Source organism: Fulmarus glacialis, unplaced genomic scaffold (assembly GCF_000690835.1).
Source record: "Fulmarus glacialis isolate BGI_N327 unplaced genomic scaffold, ASM69083v1 scaffold15765, whole genome shotgun sequence".
NCBI classification, from domain to species: Eukaryota; Metazoa; Chordata; class Aves; order Procellariiformes; family Procellariidae; genus Fulmarus; species Fulmarus glacialis.
The window spans coordinates 25557-37767 of NW_009211305.1; the positions used below are offsets into that span (position 1 = coordinate 25557).

Consider the following 12211-nt stretch of genomic DNA (forward strand, 5'->3'; position numbering starts at 1 on the left):
GTTGCTTAAAAAAAAAGAAAGAAAGAAAGAAAAAAAAGAGGTGGGCTTGAATTTAAAGCGTATGTCAAAAGATAAACATTTTTAGTGCTCACTTGAGTTTCACAAAAAGAGAAGTGATGTAAGAGACTAAAACCCAGGTAGGTTTAAGTCATTTTTTTTTTAAGTGGAAAAAGTGCTTCATTGTAGAGATGTCTACTTTTACCTTTCTATTTGAAATTGTATTGGATTTTCTTACACAAATAAAGAAAACACACCCATATAGTGCATATAGTTACGTGCAACTTATTCCAAATTGAAGGTGTTGTAACATGAAAAGAACAACTCTTTATCAAAATTTGGCACAGTCTTCCAAAGAATTGTAGATCAAAACTGTTGGTAAAGAGCAACTTGAAAGTACGTGTATGACTCTTTGGTGTTGATGTATGCAAGAACAGAAGAGTACCTTTAAAAACAAACTTAGATGTCAGCCTCTTCCTTGTCAGTGGAAATTACTTGTGCCTTGAGTAAAATTTTGGAAAGGAGTATTGCATATGTGTGTGCAACCATATTAAACATGGGCATTGAGTTTGTTTCTGATGACAAACATATTTGATAAAAGCGTAGCCCAGAGTAACTTCGTCTAAATTTACAAGTAAGAAGCAAATTTGTTAAAAACATTAATATGACATTTTTTGTGCTTCACTGCAGTAGAACAGCACAAATATGCTGGCTTCTAATGAGCTTGCTTTCTTTGATGTGCTAAAGCCTTCATAGTAATACCTTATATTCTTACTGCAGTTTGTAAAGCTTTTTGGGACAGTGCTATTTTTTTATACCTCTTCTTAAAGTGTAATTGTTTATCTTTTGTATTCAATGTGGAATGATTGTCAGTGTAACACATTAACTTAAAGCTTTTTGTTTGTTTCTCTTCAACTCTGCTAAGGCTGCAAGCTTAGAGTGGAAGAATAAGGAGAACCAGGACACTGGTTTTAAGTTTCTCTTTACCTTGTTTAGAAAATACTATCTTCCTCACTTATTTCCATCTTTTACAAAGCTAACCAACCTCTACAAACCTGTTCTTGGTAAGTAGTGAATTTTGAATTTTGTCTTTTAAGTAGAAAAAGAAATAACGGTGACTGTTCTCGGAAGCATCTCTGTTACCTCTTGGCGTATCACTGCAGTTCTGTTGAATGAGGATTTTTTCCTCCCTTGTCTCATGTTTTGATTTTTTCCTAGCACAACTTTTGATTTTCTGAGAAGCTGCTGCTGCTGATCACTGCATAAGGGCTGGCCTGATTCTCCTTTCCTAAGGACACTCCCACTGGCATAGCATTTATATCAAGTGAGCGAGGACTCTGTAACTGTGATATGTAATGAAGGCAGAACATGCTCTCTGACGGGTTTTTTAAAGAATCGGCAAGCTGCCCAAGTGTGAGGGAGTAGCTAACTTAGTTACTCTTATTTTACTTCTTGTTTCCTTGAAGAGAAAATGAGTATGAAGGGCCAAAGGAAAGGAAATGGAGATGTACATCCACAGTTGTAGGATTAAAAGCATGTTATTTCAGAAACTGCCACATTTTTCCTAATTTTCTGCTGAATTATGTGTTAGAGTCCATAGGAATGGTGGTGTTAATACTCATCTGACGTACTGCAGCTTTGTCTTCATCATCCTTGCCCTCCCTCATCTGACTTTTAACTCCTGTCCTTTGCAGTTTCATATTTAGTGTCTAAAATTACCTCAGTGCCACGTCAGCTGTGGTGTTCACAGCTAGAACGCAGGCCTTCTGTGTTTTTCAGCTGTGTACAAGTGATTTTTCCCTAAATCTAAGCATCTGAATTAATTGTGATCCAACCTTTTTCCCTTCGGCAATATTTCACTTCTTCCCATGTGTTTTTTTTTTTTATTTCAGCTTGTGCAGTGCTCTTTGCACCTGAGTTAACTTCTCTTTCTGATGCGCTGTGCTGATTTTGGCTGGGATAGAGTTAATTTTCTTCATAGTAGCTAGCATGGGGCTATATTTTGGATTTGTGCTGAAAATGGTGTTGATTTCGTTATGTTTTCGTTACTGCTGAGCAGTGCTGACACAGAGTCAAGGCCTTTTCTGCTCCTCACCCCACCCCACCAACAAGCAGGCTGGGGGTGCACAAGAAGCTGGGAGGGGGTACAGCCGGGACAGCTGACCCCAACTGATCAAAGGGATATCCCATACCATATGACATCATGCTCAACATATAAAGCTGGGGGAAGAAGAAGGAAGGGGGGGATGTTTGGAGTGATGGCTTTTGTCTTCCCAAGTAACTGTTACGCGTGATGGAGCCCTGCTTTTCTGGACATGGCTGAACACCTGCCTGCCGATGGGAAGTAGTGAATGAATTCCTTGCTTTGCTTTGCTTGCGTGCGTGGCTTTTGCTTTACCTATTAAACTGCCTTTACCTCAACCCAGGAGTTTTCTCATTTTTACTCTTCTGATTCTCTCTCCCAACCCACCGGGGGGGGAGTGAGCAAGCAGCTATGTGGTGCTTGGTTGTCGGCTGGGGTTAAACGACGAGATGCGCTAAGTATCGTTTTCCTTCTTAATCTTTGCACTATTGAGTGTTCCAGAGCCATCTTCTCTTTCTCACTGTACTTCATTAATAAAACTCTGTGAAACTTTTATAAAATTAACTTACATTGTAGTAGGAGAAGTTCTTTGTTTCAGATTTTGCACTTTTTGCAGTCCTTCTCTTTTGCTTTCCTTTGTGTTGTGTGATACAAATTACAACCTTCAGGAAAGATTTGTGCTTTTATGTTCTTGCTTTTCTTTGGGAGTAATAAAATTATGATAGAGTATAAGCATTAATATAATAAAAGCAGTCGGACATTGCATCTGTTATTTCATATGGAAAAAATGTTGTTGGTGACATGTTCAATACATTTAACCAGAGTCTGGAAGCAATTACAGTTTTTTAAGATTAGATTTTCTTTATATCTTCTCTTTTTATCTCACCAGATATTCCTGATATAAGACCAAGACCAGCATACATCACTGCAACACGAAACAATGAAAATGTCTATAGCACAAAAATCCCATATATGGCAGCTCGAGTTGTTTTTATTAAGTGGCTTGTTACCTTCTTTCTTGAAAAGAAATATTTAACTGCTGTTCAGAATACAAAAAATGGAGGAGAAATGCTCCCTAAAATTATTCAGGTGTGCTTTAAAGTTTACCTCTTTTTTCTTATGTACATGCTACCCTTGCAAATGATCACAATGCCCTGACAACTGAAGCAAGAAAGAAATGCTAGCCCTAAGTGAATAAATAACGTACTTGATTATTTGATTTTTTTTCTTTGAAGGAGGGAATCTCCAAGGGAAACCCTTTAGTAATTTACTAGAAGGTTTTTTTTTTTCTCATAACTGTTTGCCTTGCCAGCTTCATCAGTATTATGTTTAGACTTTTGGAATTTAATCTGTAAACTGACAAACTTACTTGTGCCATGGACCATTTCCCAGCAACATCAAGGGCCGCTTTGTTTTCCTCTTGATTATAGCAGCTGTTTACAATGAGATACTAGAAAAAATATTTCACTTTCCAGTTTCTGGTTGAGACTTCTCTAGGATTAGGGACTTTACAGTGAATTTTATAGAAATAGATGCTTTTTCTTTTAAGAGACTCTCCAGCTTCCTGTTAAAAATTTAGGATCAATGGCAACTTATATTCTTCTCTTGAATCGTAGGTCAGTGTCAAATCTAGATTCAGCGGAAAAGCATACATAAACTATTATGGTAGAACTGTATATTTTCATGTTGATTGTTTTTGGACTTCTTCACTGTAGAAGTTTGAAGCCAGCTAAGTGTGGCTTGCCTACTGAAAGTGCTTTTTTTTATTGATCTTTTCTTTTGCATTGGAAATTCCACCTTTTGTGTAACCTGCTGTGCCATTCCAACTGACATAGCCTGGAAAAAGAATTCTTTTCTTTTCACTGAATTTTATAGACAGCTGACACCAAATAAATATTTAGGTTGCATAAAGGTATTGCTGCTGTCAAAATGGAAACTGGTCAAAAGTTATCACTTAGCTGAAGCTGTGTGCCAGCTTTTGGCACATGTTGACTACTTAGTGGTTTTGAAGTTCACTTACTGTAGCCTGTGCCTCGCTAGTGTGCCTGAATCTTACCAAGAAAGTTCATTGTGAAAAGCAGTAGAGATGTTATTGCTGCTCTGTTACTGCTCACTTGGTCAAACAGAGGGCAGCCTTATTAATGTAAACATAAAGCAGAACTGCATTTGGGCGATGCTTTGAGGTCGTGTAACTTGGGGTTCTTTTTCTGGTAACTCAAAAGCAGTTTTTTAGTCTCCTGTCTTCTCCTGTCTGGATCATTTTAGCCGGACACAGTTCGAGATGTTGCAAAATACATGCAATGCCAGAACAAGACCTGACAAAGAGTTGTCAGGAATAATAATGTGCAAGAGTGTGAGCCATGTATAGTGGTATGATCAATCTTTTCCCAAAAACGAAGGGGATTCTTCTCCACTGTGTCTGTGCGTTCCTCCACTCCCACCACTGCACCCGTCCCTCTTTTTTATCTTATGGAGAGGACAAGTCAAGTCAGTCAGCTGTTCCGGGCTGGGGGGGGAGGCATATGAAGTGTACATTATGGAGAGTATAAGACCAAATTCCTTTTTGGATCGCGTAGTAGACTGAAAATTACACTTCCTGACTGCTGGGTTCCCAGTGTGTTGTGTGAAAAAGAGCACTAGTATCTTGAGTTCTGCATAAATATTCCAGATTTTTGGTGTACAGTATTTCCGTTATTTAATTAGGCGTGCATTTTCTTCTGTGTAGACTGTTGGTGTTGTAAACCAAGATAAAAACGCAGAGCTGGAAACCAGTGTGTCTTATGCAAGCGAGCAGGAGAGAAGCCATTCTAACAGCAGCACCTTGTCCGACAGAAGGCTCAGCAATTCCAGCCTCTGCAGCATCGACGAGCAGCACCGGACTGTCTATGAGATGGTGCAGAGAATCCTCTTGTCCACTCGAGGATATGTTAACTTTGTTAATGAGGTGTTTCGACAAGTAAGTGTGTATGTTTAGTTGCTATTGTAAATTTTTTTTTAAAGGAAATGTCATGGTTATGAGAGAGAACGCTGTGAAGGCTGTTGGTCAGGTAACTGGTCAAACTTGATGCTAATCACACCAGCACCCTTTCAGTACTGAGGTAGAAATTGGTTGAAGCAGCTATTCCAGGTCACATAAATGTGCAGAAGATGGTCTCCAGCAGCTGAGTGAGCACACACGCTTGACTGTGAAGTATCTTGTGTGGCACGGTTTAGGAACTACTTGTACCAGTGCTTTTCAGTGGGATGGTTGGCATTTTGACAGGAGGGAGTACTTTTGTGTGTATTAAGAACCACTGTGGTATGCTGCCCTCTCCTGGTGTTTATTTAGAGTATATAAGGTTAGAGCAGCTTCCAGGGAACAAAAGCTAATGTGATGCAGTACTTCTATCTTTATTCAGTATGATCAGTGTTCAAAAATTGAAACAGCTAATGGTATTTGGATCCTTTTTGTGTTTTATCTCTCCCTTACAGGAATCTCACGAGTCACTGTGAATTCCTCTACTCTTTTTTTTTTTTCTTTTTTCTTTCTACCCTACTTCTTAGCCTTTCTGAAAGCATTCTGTGTAGTGCCCATTCATCCTGCTGATGAGTTGCTGTTTCTGTAATATTGTAGCAGTTGGCTTCTGGCTTTTTCCGTTTTTGCATCCTTAATAAGTTGACAGTGGCTGTGAAGATATTTTCAGAAATTTCACATACTTGCTGTATGGCATATTTAAACTTGCTTTTGCTAACCCGTCAATTTCTGTTGAAATCATCTGTTGGATGTTGCACTTCATGCTAACTAGAAACAAAGGAGTGTACTATCATGCAAAGATTTCCCCCGACCTGAGTAAGATACCTTTGTAATGTTTTTGCAGCTAAACTGGGTATAGGAAATGCTATAGTTTTTGACTGTGTTAATCATGGAGAGTGGGTAATCTCTTCATAGGTGAAAGGACCTATTTTTTAGTATGAAAAATGTATTTTCATCTCTTTCAGTGGTTTTGTAATATAATGCACATTGATATAATTTTTTTTTTTTTGTTGGGAAAATACACTTTTTTGTACCAGATGACATTTTCAGACATTGATTTCTGTTCCTGTTATCTGCAGTGCAAAGGTCTTCTGTCACTATATATACATTTTTTTTGTCTCCTAAGACCTCCAGAAATGTGGGGAAGCAGCCAGTCTAGCGTTTGAAAGCTTTTGGAGAGGGCATCTTTGCAGAATGATTCCCAAATACAGATATTGAGTAGCATGTTGAAAATAAATTAATTGTGGTGATTTCCAAAACTGTAGTGAGAAGGGATAGAATGCCAGCCACTGTCATCCTCATCACCACTTACTGTCTTGTTTCTACCTACGCTTGCTGAAATGGCATTTCACATCGTATACTGCTGATGTAACTTGAAGTCGTCTTCTCCAGGAAGTGTAGCGTAGTACCTAAGTTTAGCCTGCTAGATCTCTATGGCTAGTTATAGCTTGTGAGATGAATCCATGTTAAGTTAGACAGCTTGCAAGGAGCAAAAATAATGTCTTTGTTTTTGTCCGAACAAATACAACATGGAAGTAATTTGGAATTAATAGTTACGGAATTGTGAATGATGTAGGTATATGCATAGGTTGTTGATTAATCATAATTCTTTCTAGTACAGACATAAAAGTAAAAATTATGTATCCTTTCTTTTTTGAGCTGTATTATTTATGGGTGGTGGTGTGTGGGTGTGTTTATGTATGCATGCACATCTATGTCCTATTTACAGTAAAATTAGTTAACTTTTCAATTTAGGCTTTTTTATTGCCACCTTCTGATATATCTGCAACACGAAAAGTGGTTAAGGTTTATCGAAAGTGGATATTGCAAGAGAAACCTGTGTTCATGGAGGAGCCAGACAAAAAGGAAGACAGTCAGGATGCTGTTGTCAACTTAGAGGATTCATCAGTGCAAACGGATGGTAAACATGTATGGTATCAGTGTTACTTACTTTATTCTGTTCGCCTACAATATATGATTTAAGTCTTAAACTCGCTTTGTAAATGAGTAACAATTTTTTTAAAAATGTCTGGAAAATCAAGATTAAAAAATGCTTTTATTTAAGGTCCAGAAATTTAAATAAATATTGAGTGCTCAGTAGCCCTTACTGAGCGCAGGGAAAGATTGCAGCTATTTTAAAAAAATGTAATTTGTTGATTATTCCCTGTCTATACAAATATGATAGCAAGAACTTAATGGAAGAAATACTAATACATTCTGCAATGTTAAAATTTACACTGTTTGTTGGCCTAGTGCATGTAGGACTATTTCCTTTTCGTGGTAGTTACTTAAGAATTTGAAAATATCTACTGATTTGTATATACTGGATGAGATATTTGGATTCAGACACCTTAATCTAGGAAATTAAAGTGTAGATACAAATTCTGTGCATCATCTTTTTTAATATCCTATATTGAACCATCAGTAAAAGTTGACTTTGACACTATTGACACTGTGAAGCTATTTAAAGGGAAGTTTGGTTGTACCAAGAAAGAGGTTCAAGTTGTAAAAACATAGTGAGAATGATAAGTTTTTGACAGATTATTTTTGTAGGGAATTTATAGTTTTGCGAGGCTTAAATTCAAATATTACTGCAATTGGTGACTACAAAATGTGATATAAAATATTTTAAATAACATAGCTCTTAAAACTTATATGAACCTTTAAATTCCGTATACTGTCTGTTTGTTCAGAGATTAAGAAATAATAGACATGAAATGAATGTAGGACATGACAGTTCTCCTTTTTTTGCTTTTGACATTTTAAATGATTTTGAATAAATATGGACATATTCCTTTCTGCTTTGTCACTAACTGAATCATGTTTTTGAAAGCTTTCCTCTGACCATTCAGGACATAAGCGCTCATCCAGCTGGGGAAGAACATACTCCTTTACCAGTGCTGTTAACAGAGGATGTATATTAGAAGATGAGGACAAAAATGTTAAGGCCGGTGCTCAAGCTGCGTTACAGGTGTGTTGTATAGAAAGGTTGCAAGGCTGTAACTTACGTAATCGCGGAATTTACACTACAAATTATAATATAGTCTCTGAGATTAAGGTAAACAACTACCAGTAGTTGATAGTTTTTGTAAGATACGACTTGGACTTCATTTATAACTTTTTAAAAAATCTATATTAAACCATGTGACCATGTTTTAGAGCCAGATGGCTATTTGAAGACAGAAGGTTCATTTTTTTCCTGCTGTGGGTACTAATCAGAACTGTACATTTGCTTTCTTTGAACCTTATTTATTGGAAATACTGGTGGTTGCTCAAGCATACAGGAAATGAGTAGCTGGAGGAATGGTACTCTTGCCTGACTGAATAGAAGAGATACCTACAAACCTACGCTGTGTAATGCATGCCTTTGTGGGGTGTGTAATGCCACCTGACTTTTCGCTAGAATGATGTAGAAAAATAAAGTGACGGGTAAAACATAAAACTTGCTCTAAGGAAAGTGGAAGATTTGACTGGAGGAGGACAAGTATTTTGTTGTAAGTCTTGACTCTATTCCTGACACTATGTAAACTGACTGTGTAAATGCCTGTCTTGAAGGTATTCTTGACAAACTCTGCGAATGTTTTCTTATTGGAACCGTGCATTGAAGTCCCTGTGCTTCTGAAGGAGCAAGTTGATGCTTGCAAAGCAGTTTTGAGTATCTTTAGGCGCATGATAATGGAACTATCAATGAATAAAAAGACATGGTAAGCTTAATACATTCTGCATCATTGAAGAGAAAATTATCCACATTTAAACTTTATGCGAGAATTATTAGGTAGGGAAAAGACTGGCTTTCTCAGGGGTAGACCTTAGTGACACTTGTGACTTGCCTCTGAATTGATTTGTGAGATTGCAAGTTCTGCTGAGTCTATGTCATTGTACTATTTGACTTCAAGGTTCTGGCTCGTATTTCCATTCCTGACTTCAGCTTCTCAAACATTAGTTTTTGCAGTCCACAACCAACTAATATTATTTTGCAAATGATCTGTCAAGTCTGAAGTATGATTGCATTATCAATAAGTGTAAGACTTACTGGAGAATTAAGAGCATTTTTTGGTACATGAAAATTAACAAGTACAATTAATAGAACATGTGAACAAAAAGTACAATTTTGTTTTGGAACCAGGGAACAGATGTTACAGATACTCCTTAGAATAACAGAAGCTGTGATGCAGAAGCCAAAAGAAAACCAAATAAAGGATACATTCGCTCAAAGCATGTCGGGATTACTTTTCCGAGTGAGTGTTTGGGTTTGTTTGTTTGTTTGTTTGGGTTTTTTTATGTTGGCTTTTCTTGATGATTACTTGTAGTTTCAGTTAAGTACTATTGCACAGTACTATGAAACCTACTTGTAAAACATGAAAAAATTCTCCTTTGCAGTAGTACAAGTAATTATTTTGAAAACTGTTCCTAGCAGAGGGAGACAGATTCCAGGTGCAACAAGCAGTTGATTTGATCTGTTCTTCAGGGCTCTATTACAAACCATGGTAGAGCAGGGAGGCACACAGTCTCTTTGTAGGGTATCTTCAATGAGTAGCTCTAAAGTGTAAGCTTGATGTAACTGTTTTCCTAGAAGTTCAGCTGGCAAGTCAAAACTGAGTTCCATTGAATGGGATGAAAACATTTATACATCGTGTTGTACTTTGCATGCTCAGCTACGGTATCTAGGTCTGAATGTCACCGGCATAGCTCAATCACTACAATTGTTCTGTAGGTATAGCAGACAGTTCTTCATTCTATTATTATTATACATCGCGTATTATTTCAGTTTACCAGAGAACATACAGACCACCTGAAACATATGTTTTGGAATTTTTAGATTTCCATAGTCAGTAACTTTCACAATTATTTACCTGCCGATTTCTGGGAATGTTTTTTTGATGAAAAATATCTATGCATAATATCTGTGCATCACGAATAATCAATGCTAGTATGCAAGTCGGTGTTGACTTTATCAACATGCCGACTGGTGTTGGTATGCTGAATTCATCTTGACAGAAATGCATGAACTGTCACTTGTTTCTTTTCTCTCAGACCCTCATTGTGGCTTGGATCAGAGCAAACCTGAGCGTTTACATTTCTCGGGAGCTGTGGGATGAGCTGCTCAGCGTTCTGTCTGCTCTGACTGACTGGGAGGAGCTCATAAACGAGTGGGCCAATATCATGGACTCTCTAACAGCGGTGCTAGCAAGAACCGTGTATGGGGTGGAAATGACAAACTTACCCTTGGATAAGCTCAGTGAACAAAAAGAAAAAAAGCAGAGGGGAAAAGGTTAATCTCTATGCTTCAGTGCTTTTTGTATCAAACAAGTTAAATATTTAAGCTTAAACTTAAAAATTAATTTAATTTAATCTAACATTAAGTACTAGTGTAAGAACCTGTTTAATCAAATGTAAAGTGCTTTGGATTTACGTATTCTCATCCTTCATTGTGGGAGGAAATGTAATTGGGAGGAAAGCTGTAAAAGGTAGCTATTTAGCAGGTTTTAGTACGCGCTTAAAATGAGTCTTTTCTGTGTAGCGGAAATGAAACGTGGTTTCTTGTGCTGTAGTCTGGCATAGTCATCAATTTAAAAATTCTTTTCCATGTACTTTTATTAAACTTTATTAATTACAGTATTTTAGCTACATTTATGTGCCACCTTGCAATTGATGCACATAGTGAAGTAGTGATTGTTTTTTAATAATAGTAAAAATTCATCTATGTTGTTTAATATTTTTCATGTCTGAGTGCTTGTAAGTCCATTCATACTTTAGGAAGAATATATGCCAAAGCATGCAATACTATAGAATTTTGTTTTCTTTATCTCTAAGGTGGCATTTTAGAGCCTCAAAAGACAGCTGTGGTGGGAAGATCTTTTTCATTAAGCTGGAAAAGTCATCCTGAAGTTGTGGAGCCAATGAGATTCAGAAGTGCTACGACCTCTGGAGCCCCAGGAGTTGAGAAAGCAAGAAATATTGTTCGTCAAAGAGCAACAGGTTAGACCATAGCTAAACGCTTATGTTCCCAAACACTCAGTAACACTCAAGTTTTAAATCTGCCTTTGTGTTGTGGCTGCTTCCAAAAGTCGTGCAACTCAATAATCAAATGCCTAAACAGAGATGTTGCGTACCTGTGTCTGGATGTCTTGACCACTACCAGTATGAATAAAGAATGAAAGTATTTTGGAAAATTCTAAACAATTGCTTTTAAATACATTACATTTAATTGCAAGTTAGTCATGTGCAAGTTACGTTTTTTGTAAAGAAGGTACAGTACATTCCTATTTTTATTAATTCATAAGAAAGCATTTCTTAACATCAGTCAGATAATATATTTTGCTTCTGAACTTTCATACAGCTAGGTATTTACTGTAAGCACAAGGTAAACCAGATATTTAATAAGAAAGGATGAAATTGTTTATTTGCTTTCTTTTTATTAGCATGATGAGGTATGTATAGCATCTCCTTTCCCTTTTTTCTCTCATGTTTACTTCTGGAAAGAGGAAAACGGGAGAAGGAAGAACAGGGGTGAGGAATGATGGGGGAATGTCTGAGACCCCAGGCATCGAACAGATACCTGATTTTTTGAAGCATTTCAGCAGCCTGAATTTGATCTCTTTTTTATTTTATGGTAGCGTGTTTCTGCGTTCCAATTCAATGGGCTATGGATTAAAACTCTCCATAGAAAATCTCCTGCTTTTGAATAGGAGATACTTTGTTGCACGGCTTCCTTTCTCATTCATAACAGATTAGTTGTGTTTCTTACCAGGAGAATTTGAAGGTGATTTAGTATGCTTTTGTGGCTACAGGCTTCATAACTAAGCCACAGTCTTCAGCTTATATCACAAAACATTTTGGAATTGGAGTAAATTCATTCTTTGTGTCTCTCTTATTTTTAAATTCAGCGAGTTCCTATTTGCGCTCCAGCAGAGAATTCCTTCTTTCTTCTGCTACAGCATTTCTCCCCTAGCCCTCTCACCAGAGCAGTACAGAGAACCTAGAAGTATTGATCAGCAAGGACTTTACTTGGTCGTGCATGTTGAAATTAAGGAAACTTCCTGCCGTTAGTAAGAAAAGCTTATTTAGTAGGGAGCAAGTAGGTTGTCAGGTAGGAGGATGAACTTCATGTGTAAAAA

General features: G+C 37.2%; 1 protein-coding gene across 1 annotated transcript in view; it reads left to right on the plus strand.

Moving 5' to 3' along the window:
• RALGAPA2 (Ral GTPase activating protein, alpha subunit 2 (catalytic)) overlaps positions 1 to 12211 on the plus strand; it is a gene marked incomplete at both ends in the record, with an annotated part of 61463 nt that overhangs the window by 18054 nt on the left and 31198 nt on the right. Inside the window, 9 exon segments of the mRNA XM_009577503.1 lie at positions 923 to 1061; positions 2970 to 3169; positions 4806 to 5036; positions 6849 to 7022; positions 7927 to 8064; positions 8649 to 8797; positions 9220 to 9331; positions 10128 to 10365; positions 10908 to 11072. Coding sequence (XP_009575798.1) covers positions 923 to 1061; positions 2970 to 3169; positions 4806 to 5036; positions 6849 to 7022; positions 7927 to 8064; positions 8649 to 8797; positions 9220 to 9331; positions 10128 to 10365; positions 10908 to 11072 — 1546 coding nt within the window.